Source organism: Myotis daubentonii, chromosome 9, assembly GCF_963259705.1.
Source record: "Myotis daubentonii chromosome 9, mMyoDau2.1, whole genome shotgun sequence".
Lineage (NCBI taxonomy): Eukaryota > Metazoa > Chordata > Mammalia > Chiroptera > Vespertilionidae > Myotis > Myotis daubentonii.
In genome coordinates, this window is record NC_081848.1 from 40,582,034 (window position 1) to 40,606,728 (window position 24,695).

At 46.7% G+C, this 24,695-nt stretch overlaps 1 protein-coding gene across 1 annotated transcript in view; it reads left to right on the forward strand.

Annotated features, from left to right (window-relative positions):
* MAP6 (microtubule associated protein 6) overlaps positions 1-24,695 on the forward strand; it is a 79,500-nt gene that overhangs the window by 37,488 nt on the left and 17,317 nt on the right. Inside the window, exons 2-3 of the mRNA XM_059708411.1 lie at positions 20,866-21,079; positions 23,561-23,763. Of these exons, the coding sequence (XP_059564394.1) occupies positions 20,866-21,079; positions 23,561-23,763 (417 nt within the window). The remainder of the gene's footprint in view (positions 1-20,865; positions 21,080-23,560; positions 23,764-24,695) is intronic.

A 24,695-nucleotide genomic window follows, 5' to 3' on the forward strand; every position in this document is an offset into this window, starting at 1 on the left:
GGAGAATTAATACTCTTTTTTTCCCCACAAACTCTTCCCAAAAATAGAAGAGAACACTTCACAGCTCATTCTGTCAGGCCAGTATTACTGTGGTACCAGAGCCAGACAGACGCACGAGATTTACCCCGGAAGGTGGGATGTGTTTAAGCCCAAGTCACCTGCTGGTTCTCCAACTCTGGCAGGCGGATTTCAGGGAGAGGACTGGGACAGAAAGATCAGTTATGCACTCAGACAGTGATGATGATGGTGGTGATGACAGTAGTAGTGACTATAATTACAAGAGCACCTGCACATGGACTCACAGAGACACAGACTTGAAGTCCAACAGTGTGTCTGTCAGGCATTCTTCTCTAAGGCAGGCCCTGGTCTTTTCCTTGCTCTAGGTATCACATTGCTGTGGATATTTAAAATGTATTAATAGGAGAGACTGAAATCAGTGCATACCCTATGAACAGGAATTGGAACTTGTGCTCCTGTGTCAACAAGGTTTACATTCACTGACTTATTTTCTTTTTTAAAAATATATTTTTATTGATTTTATAGAGGAAGGGAGAGGGAGAGAGAGATACATCAATGATGAGAGAGAATCACTGATCAGCTGCCTCCTGCACGCCCCCTACTAGATCGAGCCCACAACCCAGGCATGTGCCCCAACCTGGAATCAAACCCTGATCTCCTGGTTCCTAAGTCAACACTCGGCCACTGGGCCATGCTGGTCGGGCCCAGTGACCTATTTTCTCTTCTCCCATTCACCCCACTCAGCCTCCGCCGGCATTCCTCCCCTTATTCTCGCTCCCTATAGGAGCTCCCTCCGTGTAACCCACCATCACACGCCCAGGGTGTCTCCAGCCTTTTTCACAAACTTTAATTCAGATCTACATCTAGCCTCTTTGATCATTTTATTTGGTTATGACAACAGCAGTTTATATTAATCCTTTGACAAATAGTCAAATGATGGCAGCTGTGAAATAAACTGTTTTCTTTCCAATCCCTTTGATCTCAAATTTTAAAAGTACATTTTGTGTCTCTTAGTATTTAGAGCAAAGCCTTTTAGTCTTTGTAGTGAAATCTTTATTGAATGCATGAGAATTAATTCAGAAGAAATGTACTTGTGATTTCAAGATGCCGAAAAAAGCTCCCATATATAGTTCAGAAAGGAAGGGAGAAGGAGAGAGAGAGAGAGAGAGAGAGAGAGAGAGAGAGAGAGAGAGAGAGAGAGAGAGAGAGAGAACCATCAATTATGAGAGAGAATCACTGATTGTCTGCCTCCTACTGAGGATTGAGCCCACACCCAGGCATATATCCTGACTGGTAATCAAATCGTGACCTCCTGGTTCATAGGTAGATGCTCAACCACTGAGAACACTGGCCAAGCTGGGAACCCCCTTTTTTAGGCACAGGTTGTGCTGCCAGAGTCCCAAGCAAAGACAACATAAAGAGTCAGGCTTGGAGTCTTTGTGAGTTTTGGTCCCGGCACCACCACTTACCAGCTCTATGACTTTAGACAGGTCACTTGACCTCTCTGAGTCTCCATGTTCTAATCTGTAAAATAGGTATAATAACTTCTATTTCAAAGGGTGGGTTTGAAATAGATAAAGTATGTAAATCAATTATTTGAGCTTCTGGTATATGGTATGTTTTCACTAGTTGTAAATGTAATGTTTACATTGAACAAATGCAACTCAGGACATAACTGTAAGGTGACTTTATCTTTGCTTTCCACAATCCTTTTAAATTTATTCAGTGGGGCAAGTTCTTCCCCTGCCCTTACATGAAATTTGGGGCAAGTTCTATAACTTGTTCAGCAAATTTCATAGTAAAAGTTCTCTAATCATGAAAATGTCTAGTCCCATGTTATAGTCGAGATGTCAGTCTACTTGAAGTCCAAGCTTTCTCCCTTCTGCGCTCTGGTCTGTGCCAGGGGCGTCTAGGTGCTCTCTGGACTCTGTCTTGTGGGTGCTCTGCTGGGTTCCCGGGAGGCCCGTACTCATCACTGCGATCTCTCCCTGCAGGTACGTTGCTAAAGGTGAATCCCTCTTGCTGGACCCATGCTCCTTCCTCCACCCTGTACATCCTATAGTCCCTCCAGCTTCTTCCTGCTGAGATCTCTTTGCTCCTGGAAGTGGCCCTCTTGCCCATCTGGCCATGGAAACTGCACCATGCATTCTTTGACATAACCAGCAGCACAAGTCACCCCAACACCGCCATTTCTCCTCCTCTCTGCTCCTGGACAGACTAGCCAGCTGTCTCTGACCCTTTCGATGTCTTAGGAGAGTACTGTTGGTTCACCAAATCCCCCAGTATCTACCACCCCAAGATCCCGGTGCCCTTGAGCCTCTCTGTTTGTTTCAGTTGAAGGCAAAGCACAGCACAGTTCTCACCTATATCCTCTCCCTCCTTTACTCCCAGCCTTTCCTTGAAAATCCTGCATTGTGACCGCATGCCTTACTCTGGAACATGGTATCTCAGTGCCTCAGCTGAATCTTCTATTCAGTCCTGACTATTACTGTATTATTCTCGATTCATCTAAGCATCTCTACTTATTGCTGTCCAAGGTCACACTTAACCACCCTCAGTTTCCCACCTGTAAAATGAGAATGGTAATAATAGTGCCTGCCTCAACGTTTCTGTGGGGATTAAATGAGATAGTGCATAAAATGTACCTAGTGCATAAAATGTACCTCATGCAGGTCCTGGCACAGAGAAGGTTCTCTGTGATGTAAGCTGCTTTCATTATCATCACCATTATTGTGATTAACCTCAAAGCAAATCAATTTCTAACTGCGAAGGACCCCTTATTTACATTACTGCCCTCCCTCTTCTTACTGCTCGGCTAGAGCGTGAACACGCGCGCGCGCGCGCACACACACACACACACACACACACACACACACGGCACATACATATGAGCCTAACTACATGTGCAAAGTGGTGGCTGTTTGGGGGTGTCAATCCTTGACCCCCTTTGATACTGGCTCTCCTACAACCAGCACCCTTGGTGCCCTGGCGCCCCCTGCCCCCAACACCAATTCATTTATCTTTTTATGCTGCCCCTCACAGCAACCTGATTAAGGGGTGGGCCTGTGTGGGGCCATCTGCTGCTGGATTGCCTGCCATCTCTCCCCCGCCCCCCCCCCCCCCCCCCGGAGCCCTGGGAGTCCCCTAATGGCCCCAGAGTTTCCCGAGGCAGAAAATGGGGCTAATCCCATTGTTGGGAAATCACAAGCAGGAGCTTCGGTGTTAAATGATTACAAGCGTGAAGACGGATTTTGAATCTTACCCAGTGATACTCTGCATGGTTTTACTTCTGCTTCCAGTCATTTCTTCTCTGGTTTTGCATAGTCTAGTTTGGTTCCAAAAAGAGAAAAGATAAGTAATAGGATGGTAGGCCTGTTTCCAACTTGTGATGCTTTTTCTTGTCACCTAGAATAATAAGACTCCCTCCATCACCCCCGAAGAGTGATTACAGGCCCTGCCTGGGGGCCTTTCCAGCCTCGTGTTTCTCTCTCTTATCCCACATGACTCAGCTCTGTTTTTCTCCTCTACCCCTCACTAGACGGTGAGGTGCTGACACTGTGTCTGGCTCATGGTCTCTCTGAGGACTTAGGCAGCAACTTCACCTCTTTGAGCTTAGTTTCCTCATCCACAAAATGGAATGTAATCGTGTCCATCTAGAAAGGTGGTTCTGAGGATTAAATGAAATAATGAGGACAAAGCACCTGACAGGTTGTAGCCCCTCAGTAAAGCGTAACCATCTTATAGATGTTCTAGGCACTTGGTAAATGAATGAATAATTTGTTAGAAGAGTTGACCCTGAGCTTTAATTCAAGTCATTATTAAACAAAACACATGCGAGTCTCCAACCTCCAGTCTCTCCCAATCCCCGCCTTTCACTGCCCACGTGGCCCAAGTCACCCGGCCACAGTCCCTTCCAGGCCCCATCATCACACCGCTCCCCTGGTTGCTGGCCCAAGCCAGTGACCGACAAGACTGAGTTTTGCGCTGCATGAAGAAATTCTAGAGCCCATTTTGGAGGAGACCCCTCGGTATTCATGGCCTGGAAAACATTCTCACATTTTCTCAGACTCCGAAGCCTCTGAGCAGCCTACCACTTCTTTAGAGCTAGCAGGCCGCTGAGACTTGTGGGAAGTAAAGTGACACTGTAAAAAGGAAGAAAGGCAGTGAAGCCATGAAAGGTTCACTGTGCCTGGGTAAGTGAAGTCCATGGTTCCCCTCACCAGACTGCCCCCCATTACTGCCAGGCCGACTTTTCCTGCTGAGCCCCTGCGCTTCCGTGACCCCAGGTGGGACAGAGTGCAGACAGCCAAAGGCTGACTTGAATGAGTATCATTTCCAGTGAATCATTAGCAACAAGAAACAAACATGACATTAAATGGCACCCAAAATGGCATCCTGGGGGTCCCCTATTTAATATTTATGGTCAATATTGTTTCATCATTTGAGATTTCGTCATGGTCCGCGCTGTCAGGCTTAGGATACATTCTTGTTTCCAAGCCAGGAAAGGATTTGCAGCTTTACACATGGTGACCATCAAGAGTTTGTCATACATGAAAAAAGGTGCTTTCCCGTTATTCATGACAAGTTCTTAGAAATAGAATTGCCAGATCAAAGAGTAGCCGTGTTAAAGGCTTCATTCACGGATTTATGTATTCAACAAATACGCACCGAGCGCTGCTGATGCACCAGGCACTGCGTGCCCTGAAGTTAGGCGGTGACCTGCTGTGCTGACCCAGCACTCTCCCCGCATCTGCTAACAGTGGGTGCTCTCCCCACTCGGGCAGGCTACATGACCATAGTAATATATTCCCAATGGCTTAAAGATTTAAATGTAATAAGTAAATACATAAATGTGCAAAGAAAAAATTACAGGTAGATATTTATATGATGGTGGCAAAAGGGAAGACTTTAAAAACATAACCTCAAGAGTAAACAGGCTCAAAGAAAAGATGAACAGGTTAGGCCATGTGTAAATTTAAAGCTTTTACATGGATACTAGTATATAGATATGGATTTGCATATATCCATATTTTATCTCTCTCTGAATATGTAAGTGGATCTACATGGCGCTATATCCATATATAAGGCAAAAGACAACCGGGAAAAATACTTGCAAAGAATTGTTATCTTTTATTTTTCTCTCTAACACCTATAGATTACAAATTAATAGAAAAAAGAGAAATGGAAAACTGACTGTAATTGCTATGTGTTACTTTTATAATTAAAAAAGTGAAGTCAAGAGTGTTTGTTCAGCAACACCAAGGTCATGCTGAACTGATCCAGCCTCCAAACCAGGCACCAGGGGCACAAAGAGGCTCGGAAGCCACCTCTGCCTTTCCAAGCCTCATAGAGGGACTGGAGAACAAATAACCAACAGACAAGCTGGCACAGGGAAGGCCCTGGGCACCAGCGAGGCAGGGGCCGCCTCCCTGCAAGGGGAGGGATGTCAGGGAAGAGGACGTCCCAGCTGGATTTTCAAACAGCTTCATCAGGTTATCATTTACCTAACGCAGAATTCACCCCTTTTAAATGCACAGTTTGATGAGATTTAGTAAATTTATGCAGTGGTGCAACCATCCCTGAAAGATGGTTTCAGAATGCTGCCATTTATATGCTCAATTACAGCCAGTCCCCCCTCCCTCCCCAGGCCTAGGCAACCACCCTTCTTTCTGTTTCTAGTGTCTTGTCTAGAAATTTCATGTAATGGAATCATATAACAGGCAATGTTTTCTGTTGGGCTTCTCTCATTTAGCATGATATTTTGGGGATTCATCCATATTGGCTCATTTCCTTTTACTGCTGAACACTGTTTTATTATGTGGATTAACCCATTTTGTTTATTCATTCATTATTAATGAACATTTGGATTATTTCCAGCTTTTTGGTTATCAATTTGTGTACAAGTTGTAGGTATATGTTTCCATTTCTCTTTGATACTTCAGAGTAAAATTGCTGCATCATATCGTAAGTGTAAAAGGCTAACTTTAAAACGTGTTTGTTTTTTTTCCAAAGTAACTGTACCATTCCCATCAGCAATGTTTGAGAGATCTAGTTCCACATTCTTGCCAGCATTTAGTGTTACCAGGGTTCTTTATTTTGGCCATTTTAGTGAGTATATGGTTGTATCTCACTGTGGTTATAATTTGTACTTTTCTAATGCCCATCTTTTTTATGTGCTTATTTGCCATTTGTATGTATTCTTTAGTGAAGTGTCTATTAATATTTTTCCTATTTTAAAAATTAGTATTTTTTAAAACTCATTGGGTTTTAAGAGATCTTTATATATTCTGATACAAATCCTTTATAAGAGATTAGTGGCCTGGTGCACAAATTTGTGCACATTGAAAGGCAATTAATTAGAAGAAATATTTTAATATCACTATTCGCCCTTTCTCTATAAAAGAAGTGTCAACCAAATTCACAATCGACAATGACAGTTCAAAACACATGTGTGAGATTGGCGCCAGTGAGAGCTTTATATGTATCACGCATGCATGAGTCAACTTAGCCTTTTATATAGAGAGAATAAACTTGCTTAATTAGACCCGCTTTCTGATTTAGCTAAACTTTTTCCAGCCCAGTGAAGCACCCTAACTTCTCTTTCAGGTAATTGTCAGCAACCCAGCAGTAAATATCAACACGAAGCAGATTATTATTATTGTAGATCATACAGGGAAAACAAAGGTAAAATATTTAACTGCAGCAGTCTTTGACTATATTCTGCGCAGTGAGAAAACCTGAAGTCATTTTCAAGGTCCACATTTCTTCTTTTTAGTCAGGTCAGGTTTCTAAACTTTCTAAATCTCCGTTTTCTGGCTAATGAAAAGAAAATAGGATTCCACAGAGCTTCCTATCTACCTATTCCAGAACTTCTGTGAGGATCAAATGAGATGAGGATGGGAAAATGCTTAACAGATATTTGGTTACAGTGTAAAATGTTTCCACCTAGCTACAGAGCAAGTCATGCTCCTGGACTGAAGAAACTCCAAGAAGGCTAGTCACTAGGGAGAAGAAGCTGGGCGTTGCTACGTGATGTCATTACCTGGTTCCCACAGAGACCATTTCTGGGCTGGACTAGGCTGGGCCATGGGCCGCATTTTGCACCATGGGGTCTCAGCAGCATCGGCTATGATTTGGTGGGCTGTCGCCCTGGGGTGGTGGCAGGGCCTGTGTCCCACTTGGGGGAAGCTGAGTGTTGCTTTGTGGGTGCCAGGTCCACAGTGCCTTTTCTCTGTAAATGGCCAGTGCGTGTCACGGCAGCTCCTGCGTTGAGTGTCTGCCCTCTGGTGGTCAGTGCGCATCATAGCAACCAGTCAGATGGTCAGATACTTAGCATATTAGCCTTTTATATATATAGATATGCTTTGCAAATATTTTCTGTCAGACTATGGGTTGTCTTTTCCTTGTCTTAATGGTATATTTTGAAGAGTAAAAATGTTTAATATTGATTAACTTTATTTTTTTTTTTTTTACTGTTTTTGGTTTTTGTGTCATATCTAAGAAATCTTTGCCTACTCCAGGGTCACAAAGATTTTCTTTTATGTTTTCTTTTGGAAGTTGTCTGGTTTCAGAGTTTACATTTAGGTCTATAGTCTATGTCTTATTACTGTCATGTGCTGCATAATGACAATTCATCAACAATGGATGGCATATATGATGGTGGTCCCATAAGATTATAGGGAAGCTGAAAAATTCCTACTGCCAAGCAACATTGTAGCCGTGGTAATGTTGTAGCACAATGCATTACTCATGAGTGTGTGATGATGCTGGTGTAAACAAACTTACTGTGCTGCCAGTCCTATAAAAGTACTAGTATAGCACATGTAATTATGATAGTTGCTATACTATCTAGGTTTGAGTAAGTACACTCTATGATGTTTGGAGAATGATGAAATTGCCTAATGATGGATTTCTCAGAATATATCCTTTTGTTAAGTGGCATGTGACTCTAATTTTTGTGTGTATGTTGTAAGCTCATGGTTGAGATTCATTTTCTTTTCCTATGGATATCCAGTTTCCCCAGCACCATTCGTTGAAACAATGATCCTTATCCCCATTGAATTAATTAACTTAGCACTTTTGTCAAAAATAAGTCAACCGTAAATGTGAGCAGTGGTATGATGGTAAATGTTTAACAACTGGCTCTCTGGAGGGCCCTGATCTGTAGTCCACTTTCCTGATATGAATACTTTCACATGGCTGATTTCCAGCTACTGAAAATTTAACAATCAGCTCTGTGAGCCAGTATAAATCAGTTCCAACACACTACTGTATGCTAAGATCTATTCTGAACTCCATTTTGCTCATGGAGCTGTGTGTCTATCTATATGCCAGTAACATACTCTAGCTGTATAATAAGTTTTGAAATCAGGTAGTGTAACTCCTTAGAAATTTTTTTTTCTTTCTCAAAATTGTTTTGGCAATTCTTTAAGATCAGCTTGTCATTTTCTACAAAAAGCCCTGGAATTTTTGTAAGGATTGCTTTGAATTTATAGACCAATTTCTAGAATTGCCATCTTAATATTAAATCTTCAAATTTTTGAACATGGTATATGTCTTTATTTATTTAGATATTTCATTTCTCTCAGCAGTGTTATATCATTTTTAGTGTACAGACTTGCATTTCTTTTGTTAAATATTTTCCTAAGTATTCCATTCTTTCTGATGCTATTGTGAATGGGTTTTTAAATGTTTTTATTTTCCCAATGTTTGTTACTAATCTAGAGAAAGACAATTAATTTTTGTATATTGATTGGGTATCTAGCAGCCTTGCTAACTCACTCAGTTGTTCTAATACTTTTTGTAGGTTCCTGAGGATTTTCTGAAATTGAAGGTCATGTTATATGCAAATAATGATATTTTTACTACTTTTCTAATCTGTATACTTTAATTTCTTTTTATTATTTTATTATACTTGTTATGATCTCCAGTACAATGTGGAATGGAAGTGATGAGAGTGACATCCTTGCCTTTCTCCTGATCTTGAGAGGAAAGCGTTTAGTCTTTTACCATTGAGTATAATGTTAGTTGTAGGATTTTTTTAGATGTTGCCTATTAGGTTGAGGAAATTCCCTCTATTCCTAGCTTGCTGAGTTTTTTAATCATGGAAAGTTGTTAGATTTTGTCAAACATTTCTAAGTGTCTATTATGGTGATCATATGGTTTCTGCACTTTATTCTATGAAGTGGTATATTACGTTGATTTTGGATTTTAAAACTTGCATTCCTGGGATAAACCTCACTTGGTTGAGGTGCTTAATCTTTTTATATGTTGCTGGATTTGATTTACTGATAAAGAGTAATTAAGTGTTTTAATATCTATATTCATGAGGAATATTGACCTGTAGTTTTCTTATGTCTTTGACTGGCTTGGTATCTGGGTAATACATGATATTGCCCATCTTAAAATGATTTGGGAAGTTTTATCTCTTCCTTTACTTTAAAAAAGAGATTGTTAGAATTGGTATTTATTTTTTCCTTAAAGTTTGATAGAATTCACCAGAGAAACCATCTGGGACTGGATTATTTTTGTGTAAAGATTTTAGATTACTAATTCAATTTCTTTTCTTGATATACATTCACTCAGACTTCTATTTCTTTTGAGTCAGTTTTATAATTTCCATCTTTCTAAGAATTTGTCCATTTCACCTATATTGTCAAATTTAGGACAACAAGTTGTTCCTAGTATCTACACTAATAAAAGACAAAGATGCTAACTGACCATACCTTTGCTATGCCCAAGCCACGCCCACCAGCCAATCAGAGCGACTATATGCAAATTAACCCAACCAAGATGACAGCAGGCAGCCACGGAGCTGGAGCAAGCAGGAGGCTTGGTTGCCCCGGAGATGGAGGAAGCTAAGCTTCCCGCCTGCTCTGGCCAGCTGTGGCCTCCGCAAAAGGCAACAAAGTTTCAATTATAGAAGATAAATAAATCCCGGATACCTGCTTCCAGCCAGCCTCCACTGGGAGCTTGGGTGGCTGGGGGCTGTGGCCAGCCTGCAAACAGCCATCAGCCCATCACCTAAGCTGGCCAGGCACCCCAGGGGGGACCTCCACCCTAAAGGGGCTGTGGCCAACCTGCAAACAGCCATCAGCCCCTCACCCAGGCTGTCCAGGCACCCCAGGGGGGACCTCCACTCTAAAGGGGCTGTGGCCAACCTGCAAACAGCCATCAGCCCCTCAGCCAGGCTGGCCAGGCACCCCAGCGGGGATCTCCACCCTGAAGGGGGTGTGGCCAGCCTGAAAATGGCCCTCAGCCCCTCACCCAGGCTGGCCAGGCACCCCAGCGGGACCCCCACTCTGATCCGGGACACCCTTCAGGGCAAACCAGCCAGCCCCCACCCATGCACCAGGCCTCTATCCTATATAATAAAAGGGTAATATGCAAATTGACCCTAACAGCAGAGCGACTGGGAATCACTGGTCACTATGACACACACTGACCACCAGGGGGCAGACACTCAATGCAGGAGCTGCCCCCTGGTGGCCACAGTGGGAGCTCTGCTCAGCCACAAGCCAGGCTGACAGCTGCCAGTACAGCGGTGGTGGTGGGAGCCTCTCCCGCCTCCTCAGCAGTGCTAGGGATGTCCGACTGCAGCTAGGCCTGCTCCCCGCTGGCAAGTGGACATCCCCCAAGGACTCCCGGGCTGCCAGAGGGATGTCTGACTGCCAGCTTAGGCCCAATCCCCCGGGGAGCAGGCCTAAGCCAGCAGGTGGTCATTCCCCGAGGGGTCCCAGACTGCGAGAGGGCACAGGCCAGGCTGAGGGACCCTCCTGGGTGCACAAATTTTTGTGCACCAGGCCTCTAGTTCCCTTATAATTGAGCTTCATTTAAAAGAGTAACTTAGCATGGGTCTCAAGATGGTTTTTGCAGCACCAGCTTTATTTGTTAAAAGGATATTTATAGTGCTTAGTACTTCCTGTGCACAGAACACAGAGTGTGGAAGCCGACTTATTGAGCACTTCACTAGATATATCATACAGTGTCTTTGGCACTATGTACCGGTCATCTCATAGGAGTGTACTTCCAGAATTCCAAGTTTACCCCCCGCCCCCCGAAAGAGGTAGCGCTTCCTCCCACCTTTCAGAGCTCACTCTCAGCGTTCCCATTTCCTGTCTTAGGAACCATCTTTCTGCAAGTAATGGGCACAGATCCTTGGGGACCCAACTAGCCAGAAGATTGCAGCCTTCCCTCAACCTCAACCAGATCACGCTGTGGTCTTGCGGCACAGCCACTCCAGCATGGGAAAAGGCATTCCTGTGGCTAATCAACCAAGATAATAATGGGGACATGGGGGATGAGGCAAAAGGAGAAGACCGTGATTATAATTTTCTTATAACCTGTTATCTAGCTCTTATTTGTTTCTACTTGAGGTCTGTTTATATATGTACTTATTTTCATCACCACGCTCCCCCCATTTTGACCCTCCACCTCTGCCAACTGTAGGTTTCTTATTTTGCACCCTTTTCCTCCCTTGCAGTTCCAAGCATAGTGTCTAGTAAACACTGCAACCTAAATTAATTTATGTAGAATTGACTCCTAGTTTGAGCAGATTCCATTTTTAACTAATTGTCCTCATAATTCTGCCCATATTGTGCACATGGGCTTTCTCATGAGATGCTATTTCTCAGGTGCACAGGGGCCTCTGACTTCGCCAGCAGTGATCTGCAGAAGGAGCTGTTTTCCTAATAAAGGGACCCGCGTCCTGACAGCTGTCATGGCCAACTGTTACCCACATCAACCTTTCCATGTAAGGAAAGGGGAGGATTCTTTCACTCATTCTCTATTCTCATTAGATTAGCTTCAAACGTTTCTTTACATACAGATAGTTTTTGCCCAAATGTGTGCTTCTCTTACTTTACAAAATCATCAGCCATGGTTTCATTGCTGTGCACGTGCTTATGGGATAGTAATGGATGAGAAGAGCCATCCGACATGGCTAGCATTCTCTGTAAGATTCCCTTTTCGCCCTTTCACACGAAAGAAGCTGAAAGATATGTTCAAGCATATACACATGAACAGATCTTAAAGCTCCTCTCTGGGTCCAGTTGTTGCTGCCAGGAGGAAGCAACTTACACTCAACCCCAGGCGAGCCTCTACGCCAGTGGTTCTCAACCTTCCTAATGCCACGACTCTTTAATACAGTTCCTCATGTTGTGGTGACCCCCAATTTCATTGTTACAAATTGAACATAATTAAAGCACAGTGATTAATCACAAAAACAATATGTGATTATATATGTGTTTTCCGATGGTCTTAGGCGACCCCTGTGAAAGGGTCGTTCGACCCCCAAAGGTTGAGAACCACTGCTCTAGGCTCAGGGATGTTCTCTCCTTTTGAATCTACAGACCCCACTTCCTTGAACCAACTCCTGACAACAGCCGGCAACTGCCAGCCTTCGGTGCCTGCCTCCGTCAGCGCCCGCGAGGGAGCCCGCTTCCCTTCTTGGGGAACACTTGACTGTATCAAATGTAGGCACGATTTTTGAACAGAGACTTAATATGTTTCCATGACAACATAAATTGCCTACGAAAATCTGTAGGAAGATTTTAAGCATTAAAATCTTAATGCACAGTTTTTTCTTCTTTCATAAAGCAGTTAAGGAATATTGAAAATGTTGTTGTAAAGAGGATGGGGAAATAATTTTATTTCCCAAGGACTGAGATACATAATAAATAAACCTGGGGGTTATAAGCAGAGAAGTGGAATTTACGTATGATTGCAGCTGGCAGTAATCCATTATTCTAAGTCTCCATTTTTGTTAAGAGGGGATGTGCACCAATTAACACATGTATACATTCATCACAGCAGTACAATTCTTTCTTGTAAAATTCTATTTCATTGTTCCTTGTAAATGTCAGCGTTTTTAAAATTAGAAATGAGAGACCAGCCTCTATTCTCTTCCTTACCACACTTTCTTCCCAAGGCCGAAGCCTCTTTCCTGATGCCCCCTTCCCCCTCTCCTGAGACCTCCCCTCCCCCCTCTCCTGAGACCGGCTTCATCAATCACTGGCTCTCGCCTGTCTCAGCCTCTCCCTTTATAATTGCTCTTTCAATATCCCCCCTTGAATCACTGTGAGGAAATGTGCTTTAATGGGATGAGGCCTTAAGAAGCGAACATCTGTTTGTAGTGGGCACTCAGTATTGGAGATTCGATTAGTCAGCATTCATTGGATGCTATTTTGTTCAAGTCTAATGTGAATTACATTCAGAAATAAACCTGGCATTAAAAGCTGATGCCCACATTTGTCCACTCTGGACACAGACTGTTCACTGCGGTGACCATAAAGACGACAGTGGCTGGGCAGGTAATTTGATTGTCTGTGTAACTGCTTAGATGGCCCCACCTAATTACAAGGTCCGTGGAGGCAGGAGCTGCACCTGCCAGTTCACGCTGCCTTTCTAACCCCTGTGGCTGGAACGTAGCAGATATTCAATAATCGTCCTTGAACATACAACTCTGTGAGGAAAACCAAATACATTAGTATACAGTTATCCGCGGTGGACTTTGTAATTCTGATACAGACATCCAGTCCTCTTCGGAGGCCTGTGTCAGTCTTTTCCACATGAGCTCACTGAGTTCAGGACAGGTAAGGGAGTGAGTGGCCCAAGGGTTCGAGCCGGGATCCAGCCCAGGCTTATCTCATTCCACAGCCTGTGCTCTTGCCAGTGAACGACCATCTCTGTTCTGGCTCTGGCTCTGTGCCTCTTCTCGCCTGTTACCCTCTGCCTGCACTTGCCGAGCCGTGTGTGCTGCGTGCCCTGAGACATCATTTTCCCCGATGAGGGCCTGTCTTTCCTTGTTTCTGCTTATGACCTGATCTCCAGGCAGGTGCGTGTTTACCTGCGTTGCTGCATAGGAAGCTTTTCTACCTTCTAGTGAAGGCTGCAAGATGTTCACCCTCAGTTCCTGATGACCAGAGCATGACCCGCTCTGGTAACTTGATGCCACAGCTCTGCTGGGAACTTGAACTTCCTGTGCTCTGCTCACACCCGTGCTTCTGCCTCGCTGACATGAAGCCTGGGTGTTTTCAACCCTTTTTTGTGGGGAAAAATAATTTCTGATCAGGGTGTGGGTTAGGATCTATTGCTGTGTAACAAATTATTCCAAAATGTAGCAGCTTAAGCCAACAAACATTTATTATTTCATGTTGTTTCTGAAGGTCAGAAACCTAGGAATGGCTTAGCTGGGTGGTTCTAGCTCCGATGAGGTCATCTGAACACTTGTCTGGGGCTGAGGGTCCACTTCGAAGATGGCTCACTCTGTTCCTTGCCATAGACACTGCTTCAGTGAGCAGTGAGCATGGAAGCTGACTGTCCCCACAGGGAGGGACCCAAGAGAGGCAAAGAGGAGGCCGCAAGGCCTTTTCTGGTCCAGTCTCGGAAGTTGCCTGCCATCACCTCCACCGTATTCTGTTTGATGGAAGTGAGTCCAGTCACATCCAAGGGGAGGGGAATTAAGTTCCACCTAAGGGAGGAGAATGTGAACACATAGTGTAGAAAGTGACATAGATGTCAGCTGCCATGAGATGCTTGTGTAGCAACCTTTATGCCCCTCCGTGGCTGGGGCAGCCCAGGAACTTCCTGCTCAGCTATTCACACGGGAGAGGGGAGGCTGCATTCTGAATTCCCGTCCTAGGCATGGTGGGGATTACACAGACGCACAAGGACAGTCCTGGCCCTCAGTGACTGCGACCGGGAAGGGAAGAACGATAGCTACACAGGTAGCCTGAGGGAAAGCACGGCCAGTGCTACACAGACGAAAACAGGGGACAAGCTTGCTTCAGCGGTGGGACTGGGGAAGGCTCCCTAGAAGGGCGAGCACGTGAGCCTGGCACGAATGGCCATGCCGTGTTTTAGTAGCTGGGAGTGTGGCGGGAGGAGCTTGCCAGGACTGGGAACAGCATGGGCAAAAACTCGGTGGCAGGAAAGTGCAGTCTGTGTTTGGGGAAGGGCAGCATGGTGTGATCACTGGCAACATCGGTGCAGGGTTGTTGTGAGGACAACATAAGTTAATGCACTTAGAGAGCTTGGCGCGGTGCCTGGCACACAGAAAATGCTCCCTGAATGCCGATGCGAATGAATGACTGAGGAGGATAAAGAAATAGGCTGGAAAGGTCATTTGGGGCCAAGTCACACATAGCCTATGGGAGCTAAAAGGGACCTCAGTTTGGACGTGGTCCTGTAGGAAACTGGGATTTGTTGAGGTGTTTTAGTTGGGAGCGGTGTGCTCACAGCAGAGCGGGAGGAAGGTTTCTCCTGCAGCATGTGCCAGAAGAACCAGAGTGAGGAGATTGGGACCAGGGTCCCGATGCCATGGTCCTGATGCCACGGCCCGGGGGGAGTGGGTGGGGAGGGGAGGGAGAGGTATAGAGGGCCCAGGTGAGATGGGGCAGAGGGACTGGGCAGGAGAAAATGAAGGCAGAGTATTTGTTGACTCCTTTAAAAACTTTGCCTGGTCAGCAAGATCCTAAAATCCTGCTTAAGCAGCTGCTCTGAACGTGACTGTGCAGCTGTGTAAAGGTCTCGAGCATCTTGTCCACCTGGTCTCCAGGAGATGGGCCTGGCTCTGCCACTCCTTGGGGAGGAGGCCGGCGACTGGCCCAGGCTTCACTTATAGATTTTTCCAGCACAGATGAGCCACCAGAGGGGTCAGTGAACCCAGACTTGAACATATTGGTAGAGTGGTTTCTGTGTGCAGTTCACCCACCCACAGAGGGACGTCGCAGTACAGAGCCCTCCTCTGCCCCTGCAGGGAGTGTGCTGTGCAGGAGCTACATCCTGCGTCAAGCCTCATGGCAGGGCTCCAGCCAGGGACCCAGTGTGGAAGGGACAGTGGGCGTTTGGCAATGCAGCTGGAGACCATCCTGTCCCTGACTCCCCCACATCATGACACGGGGGAGCTGCGGCATGTGGAGCACCATGGGGATGCAGGGCAGCAGCCTGCAGACGGGGCTTTCCCGGCGTGCCCAGAGCTTCACTGTGGTGTGCGCCCACAATGATTGCTACGGGAGCCAAAGCTGCCATGAGCTTGAAGTAGGTGTTGGGCAAGTGTCAGTTAAGGTCACCTACTGCTCTGTCTACATTTTCCAGTGCCCCCTTCCCCACTTCCTCCCTCCAGAATTAAAGATCCTCTTGTCTTTCCCTCTGAACTCTACCCTATTTGCTTAGGGTCACACATGGACAGATCCGGACCCACTAAACGATCGACACCTCAACCATGGCTTACTCCTTCCTGTGGCTCACATGTCGCACCAATGGCTGGTGTTTGGCAAATGCCACACGAATTAATTAACTAATTAATTAACGAGTTGAAGAGTAAATGAATGATCAAGCTGAAATCTTGTCACAGAAAGGGAAGTTCATGGCTCCAGGGGACCGTGAACTTGTGGCAAGAGGCACCAGAGATGACTGGCCTCAATGTGGCCTACACTGCTGTGGGCGGAGCTTCTCAAAGCTGCAGGAGCTCAGATGTCATCTAGTCCAGTCTGTGTCATACGAGCCCTCCGTGGCATTGCAGACAGCACCTTCAGTGAGGGCAGCGGGAGCGGGCTGCAGCTCCAGCACTCTGCCCAAGTGCAGTGGGAAGGACAGAGGCTGACCTGGGCTCAGATTTCAACTCTGCTGCTTGCCAGCTCTGTGGCCTTACACAAGGCACTTAACCTCTCTGAGCCATGTTTCTCTCTCTCTCTCTCTCTCTCTCTCTCTCTCTCTCTCTCTTTTGTAAAAGGGATATAATACTACCTTCTTTCAAAGTTGTTGCAAGCACCAAGAGAAAATGCAAAAACAAGCAAACAAACCAAAACCCAACCCACCAACTTATTAAAGATGATTAATGAATAGTAGCTAATTCTGTTTTTATGGCATATGATTAGTTGTTACTTATGGCTGGGAAAGGTGTTATGAAGAGTTCAGAGACAATTCTAAGGAACAGAATTTGTTTTTAAACCTAACAGTTTGTCATAATTAAGTGAACTTATTATGGGACTTATTAGCATAGTTTCATGGGAAGATGATGTGCCAAGATGTTCAGGATCAGGGGTTACCAAGCTTTTCCAATGAGGACATGCCCCATGGAACACGTTCACAGTGAGTCATTTGCCAGCACATGGAGGCCACTGCAGAGACCTAGAAAGCTGCAGGCTGGCCTGGGAGAGATGGCCCAGAAACAGTGCTCCAGGCCAGCGTATGCCCATGTCAGTCCTAATTCTGGAAGCAGCCTGGGATAGGAGCAGAGGACCCACGGTGCTCCCATGATACATTTGGGAGCCAGGTTGTTACTGGTTTGGCTACTGCAAGTTTTAGGCCAAGTATTAGGGCCTCATCTAAGAAGCAGGGCTTTGGTCCTGAGGAGTGGGAGGAAGGAGGTGTGGGGCCTTGGGCAGGTAATGGTGGCCAGAGCCCCAGGTGTCACCTGGGCCAGGCCGAAGCCTGTGTCAGAGCCAAAATGGTTCAGAAGTCAGGTCTTAGTAACTGGTTGAACCCATGGAAAGTGGAGAAGGAAGGAGGAGAAGAGAGGAAAGGATCAAAGAGTAACTTTGATGCCGGAGTGAATGGGTGCCTTTAACAATCAGGAGGGTCTCAATTCCATCCTAAATTCCCTTCTCCTCCCAGTTTCCCCATCACAGTCGCAATCAGTAGCACCTCTACCCACAGGACCAAAATGCTCAGTTTCCACTCGTCACTCCGCCTGGAACCCGCTCCCTCCTCCTCTGGCCAACTCCCTGCCAGCCCTTTTCAAGTCCTGCCCATGTCCCTGCTGCCACTATCCTGGTTCAGGCCTCCACTTTCCTCCTGACTCCCTGCACAATCTCAAGCCTGTCTTCCTGCCTCCCCCGCGCCCCCCCTCCCCCGCCCCCCACTTCTGTCCACCATTCATACTGCTGCAGAGTTCTCTTCCCCAAAACCAATCTGGCCACACTCATCCTTGGTTGGCTTGGATTCATTTGGCAGCTCTTGGTTACAGTCCAGAGCATCCCGCTAGCATGGCTGCTACAGACCTTCATGATCTGCCCAGCTTCTGGTGCCCTTCCCCACAAGCTTCAGCCCAGCCACCCAAACTGCCTGCAGGTTCCCGCAGTGGCTGTGCCTCTATGAGCGTCGGTGTTCTCGCTCTGCCTGGAACCTGCTGCTCCCCGCTCCCCTGGCCAACTCCCTGTCAGCCTCTCTGACTCCACTCCAGAACCCCACCCCTCCCCCTGACTCTGGGGCTGGCAGAGGAGCTCCTCCTCTGTGCTTCTCACTCCCTCCTCCTCGTGGCTCTCACTGCATTGTCCCGGAGTAACAACAGAGCCCTCTGCCTCTCACATCCTGAGCCCAGGGTCTGCTCTTACTCATTTTCTGCTCCAAAGAGCTCAGCATCCTGCCAGACAGACCTGAAGCGCTCAGTAAATCAGTTTGTGAATGAAACTGAGCAATGAGCGAGTTCATGAGAGAGGAGGGGGGACAACACAATTAGGTCCTAGGGATGTTGAGTTTGAGCTGTTGATGCAGCATCTAGGTGGATGTCCAAGCTGTACTGGGAAGGCGAGTGAAGCTTGGGAAACGTCTCTTAAGAAACTGTGTTCTCTGGTCAGAGATGAACCAGTTTCCCTAAGGAGGTCAAATGACCAAAAAGTGGCTCAGAGTTACCAAACCAGCTTCATCGACTCAGGGAGACTCAGAGCCAGAAGGACATTATGAGGACATTGTCTGGTGTGATTCTTTTATTTAACAAATGAGGAAACTAAGACTCAGCAAGGGGAAAGGCCTAGCTCAGTGGTTCTCAACCTTCTGGCCCTTTAAATACAGTTCCTCATGTTGTGACCCAACCATAAAATTATTTTCATTGCTACTTCATAACTGTAACGTTGCTACTGTTATGAGTCGTAATGTAAATATCTGATATGCAGGATGGTCTTAGGCAACCCCTGTGAAAGGGTCGTTCGACCGCCAAAGGGGTCGCGATCCACAGGTTGAGAACCGCTGGTCTAGCTAGAGGCAGTGCTAGGACTAGAACCCATGTGTCTCCACCACAGTCTAAGCTCTGTTTGCCATTCCCCGTGGCCTCCTGTTCATGGCACTCATCTCTGGGCCCTGAAGGAGGGCATTGTCACTGGAAATGAAAGAAGGCACTGGAAGAACCAACCCCAGTGATGTTCATACACTAACTCGTCCTTTCCCACAACACAGCTTCTCATGGCCCCACATGAGAACAGACCCGATAAGACCTTGGGAGCACAGAGCCTATGCACTGAATCCCACGCACCAACAAACAGGATGGACCCTGTGGCCTTCATTTCAGCCACAGCTACATCTGTTTATATTTGCCATGTGTTGTTTTGTTTAAAATCCTCACCCGAGGATGACATGTTCATTGATTTTTAGAAAGAGAGGCAGGGGGAGAAAGGGAGGGAGGGAGGGAGAGAGGGAGGGATGGAGGGAGGGAGGGAGGGAGGGAGAGAGATAGAGAGATAGAGAGAGAGAGAGAGAGAGAGAGAGAGGGAGGAAGGGAGATAAGTGAGAGTTGCCTCCCGTACGTGTCTACCCTGACTGCTGATCCAACCCACAACCTACCAGGTAGCTATGTGACCTGACCGGGAATCGAACCTGAGACCTTCTGGTGTACAGGATGTGGCTCCAACCAGCTGGTCCACACTGGCCAGGCCTATTTTACCGTGTTTTACAAAGTGTTGACCATCTCCTCTCCAGTCCTGTAACGGATCAGAGTCAGCTCATTAGAAACCACAAGAGAGACTCCTGTGAACAAAATAACTGACACACTGACTCCGAAAAACAGCAGATGGCGTCATTTAGGGCGAGTACCAATAGCCATTCACAGCCAAGCACATGACTCTCTACACATACATATCCCAACACACATCCCAGTTGTGATATCCACATCACGTGCTATTTAAGATCTGTGAGCATTTACACATTTCATAAGGATCATCATCTAAAGCAGTGGTTCTCAACCTTCTGGCCCTTTAAATATAGTTCCTCATGTTGTGATCCAACCATAAAATTATTTTCGTTGCTACTTCATGACTGTAATGTTGCTACTGTTATGAATCATAATGTAAACATCTGATATGCAAGATGGTCTTAGGCGACCCCTGTGAAAGGGTCATTCGACTGCCAAAGGGGTCGCGACCCACAGGTTGCGAACCGCTGATCTAAAGTGATTCAGACTTTTTAAGAAGCAAGCCCCCTGCTATCAAAGGGAGGAATTATCCTTAAGGATTCTGCATAGCAAAGGGTCTTCATCATGACAAAGTGGGGGAGGGAACTGGCGTGTGTCAATTGACCACAATCACCAGGCACGTGGTTTAACACAATGCTAATCTATTATCGCATTTAACTTCTATAATTCTTAAACTTCACACACAGCAGACGCTCAATTATAAAGGGCAGGGCAAAAGTAGGTGTACAGTTGTGAGTACACAAAACAGAGCTTATTTGTGTATTTATTAATTATGGTATTATTTTCCATACGAACAATGGTAAAGCCACTTTTGCCCCATCTGTGTATGTTGAATCCATGAATGACTGAATGGACTGAGTTTTTGCAGCCTCATTTTGAATATTGGGAAAATAAGGCCCAGAGATTAGAATTGCCCGTGCCTGATCACTCGTTGGGAGCTGGGAGCCTGAGCCCTTCCCCCAGGCACTATTGCCAAAACCACATTAAATTGGCAGAGGAAACCTGTCACTTACCCGTGAGGACAGAGTGGAGTTACCGCTTCAGCCACCGTCCAGTCAGTACCACAAGGACGCATTGCGAGCTGGCTGAGTCTGCAGCCCTGTGAGGGCGCTGCTTCCAGGCAGATGATGATTCATAGCACTTGTGTTTTCTTTGATTCCCAGGAATGAATTCAGAGCATGGACGGACATCAAGCCTGTGAAACCAATAAAAGCGAAGCTCCAGTACAAGCCCCCAGATGATAAGATGGCTCACGAGACCAGCTACAGTGCCCAGTTCAAAGGGGAAGCCAACAAGCCAACACCAGCTGACAATAAGTTCATTGAGCGCAGAAGAATACGCAGCCTCTACAGCGAACCTTTCAAGGAATGCCCAAAGGTGAGGCAGGTCTGGTGGGGAGCCCATCAGCACAGCCTGGGATGGAGGGGTTCACTGTTGCAGAGCATGGGAGCGGGGCCGCTCCAAACCCTCCCGTGAGCCGGCGGCTGGGGTGGCTCAGTGGTTGAGCGTGGGCCTATCAACCAAGAGGTCATAGTTTGATTCCCAGTCAGGGCACATGCCCTGATTGTGGGCTTGATCCTCAGTGGGGCGTGCAGGAGGCAGCCAATCGATGATTTTCTCTTATAATTGATGTTTCTGCCTCTTTCCCTCTCCCTTTCTCTCTGAAATCAATAAAAATATATAAATGTATATTTTTAAATCCTCCCTTATGCAGCTCACTGAGATAGAGGGGGCTTATTAATAAGAACCTTTGATAAATTCAAAAGGAATGTGTAAAAGGAACATTATCTAAAATAAAAACAGTGTAAAGACTGGCAGTTGTGCAGAAAACTAGCTTCTGATTTTGAGAAGCCTAGGGGAAAAAAAGTGACAGAAAATCTCCTCTGAGCCCTAAACCCCTTGTCATAAAATAACTGTGCTTTTGCTCCTGCAGTGTTGGAGGCATCCTTGCCTGGCTTCCTTCCCACCCAACCCCTGCCTCATCCTCAGCTCCAGACACTTCCTCACCTCCCGGTCCCTGAAAATCACCTGCCTTTTCTTACCCTTTCCCTCGATAAATGCCATCCACCAGCAGTCCTTAGTCGTCACAACACACCTGTCATGTCAGCTGCAAGATGTGTTTTGAGTAATTTGTTATTATAATGAGCAGTTTGTGAATGAATTGCATTTCTAAGTAACTTACATGGATTCAGGGATTTTCCTCTAATGACACCATTTTGCCTTGTTTGCATCCCAGAATGCATTCATGAGAGGGAGAAGCATGTTGGAGATTCCGCTGCTGACATAGGACTCATATATGCCAGAGCTTGTTCTCTGAGGTCAGGTCACATGGAATCGTGCAAATATCAGCTCTCCTATCTGTAATAGCAGAAAAAGTCGGAGACCCTAGAGAGCCTTTTCTCTGCTTTTGCCCTAAAGTCTTGCACTCAGTGGTTTCGTATTTGGCCAACGCAGGTAAGATAACTAACCGAGCCTGTTTGCCTGGACTCCTCTAGTTGTAGCCCTGAGAGTTTCATGTTTCATGAAAGCTCTGTCCCCGGCAAACCAGGCCGATTGGTTACCTTAGGAACAGGTCTGGGGTGACAGGAAACCTCTGGACCTCAGTGAGTGAGTGGCCCAGCCCAGGAGCCCAATGGCATCTCTGTCCACCTTTCACAGATGAGGTAGGACCCAGGGTATGGGGTTGGCTTTGGACAAAAGAAGATTCAAAGGGAAGAAGGAGGAAAGATTGGGGAAAATAAATCTGGAGATGGATGGGAGGTGGCATACTGAGGGATCACACTCAGTGACCCCGGAGTTCTTGAGAAAGAGCAGGCAAGGCCATCTCCTAGGAACAAAGGGGCAGAGCTAGAGGAGGGAGCTTGGGGAGAGGGCATGGGCTTGAACAGCTGCTCGGGAAAGTACGGGCAGAGGAGCCAGCCTGAGAGGAGGAGCCGGTGCTGGGCAATTGTGAAGGCCTCACTGAGACAAGGTGCCTGGCCTGAAGCATCTCAGTGAGGGCTTTTTTCCATCTGTGTGCACCATCTCAGAGACAGAAACAGAGGAAAGGTGGGCTTATGCTAACAAATCATCCCACAATCTCTGTGTTTTACATCAACAGAGGTCTACCTATATGCTAGTATATAAAAGCCTAAGCGACCGAATGACCAAACTACTGGTCGACCAGTCACTATGGTGTGCACTGACCACCAGGGGGCAAACGCTTAATGCAGGAGCTGCCCCCTGGTGGTCAGTGCACTCCCACAGCCAACCTCTCACAGCCAGCCAGCCTCCCACAGTCCCTCCCCCTGGCCGGCCACCCCAATCGGCCCTAATCGCCACCAGGCTGTGTATGAATTCATGCACCGGGCCTCTAGTTTCTTATAATACACACCCACCATGGGTTGGTGCAGCTCTCCTTGTCACTTCTGCAGCCAGAGACTCAGGGTGAAGGCACAGCCTCTCTGTGGTGGGAGAAAGCACTGGGAAGCACAGGCTGACTGAGTGGGCCTAGAGGTGACCCAGTCATTTCTGCTCACATTTCACTGACTAGAGCAAATTATACCTGCCTGACTTGGACGGGGAGGGGAAACAGATAGTGCAAATAGTAGCACAGTCCACTTCCTGGATGTCTGGGGTGAGATGCCCAAGGCCCCATGTGACCAGTGAGAGTGTTGCCAATGACTGACCAGGGGGCGCAGAGGGTTCTAGAAGCCAAGTGGCCTGACTTCACTGAGAACACTTTACTCTGCACCCTCAGAGTCAAATGTCGGCATTCCCATTATCCTTTCATTAACTGTGTCTTCTCTCTAAATTTTCTCTCCCACTCCCTCTCCTTTTGTATTTCCGTATTTTCCGTCTGTCTGTCTCTCCGTGCAGGTGGAAAAACCTAGTGTTCAGAGTTCCAAACCAAAAAAGACCTCAGCGAGCCACAAGGCCCCGAGGAAGGCCAAAGACAAGCAGGTGGTGTCGGGCCGGGCCTTCAAGAAAAAGAGCGCGGAGGGCCCCAGCGCCGCCCAAGCCCCACCCGACGGCAAGGAGCAAAGTAAAGAGATGAACAATAAACTGGCTGAGGCGAAAGAGTAAATTTCACTGCACTTTCCTTTTATTCTTCTCTCTCTCTCTCTTTTTTAAACCAACCAACAAAAAAAAGGCCACAAAATTGATTAGAGGCTTCTCATCTGTCTTGGTCCTGAGTGTTCCAGGTGCCCTTTGGTTTGGTTTCTTTTAGTGGAGGAGTCCTGTTTGTTTCAAAGACCTATGGCGTGCCTCTCCTCTGCGTGGCCCGTGCCATGCCCGGGGTCCTGGAGCCCCAGGCCGTGTGGCTCACTGGCTGTGAGACCACGTGCCGGGGAGGAAGGCAGGCAGGGCTTAGCGCACAGCGGCAATTCCCAGCCGCTGCGGAGGGACTCTCCCGGTTGTGCTTAGAAATGTCTGTGGGAGTTGTCCTCCTCCTATTCCTCCCCAAGGTCAGTCAGTGATGATCAATTTGGAACTTCAGGTAAATGTGTTCTTTTCCAAATTCTGAGAGTTGTCATCTGCTATAGAAGCTTAACCTGGACTTCAGCAATGGACAACATTTGTGAAAATATTTTTTAAGAAATACAAAAACACAAGAAAACCTTGGCCTTAATGTCAATACATTTAGTTGTGTCTGCTAAATTTAAGTCATTTTCTCATAGAATCTACTATTAGAAACGTGTGGCTCCATTTAGTTTCTTATCAGTAGGCGTTACATTGTCCACCCCCACTGATGACTGAAACTAGGGCAGGGTGAAGGTGGTGGGAAGGTGACGCAAAGGCAGGGGTTGTTTCCTGTTTCCCCTCAGCAGGCTGCCTGCCCCTGCCCGGTGCTGCCGATTTTGCAGGGCGGCTGGTTACAGGTGACTGAGGAAGAAAGTTCAAGGTGTAGGGATAGTGTTTAGAACGTGACTCTCCTGCTTCTGAGAAACACAGGCAGGGAGTGGACGTAGTGACAAGCGTGGCAATGTTTACTCTCCCGGACTGTTCTCGC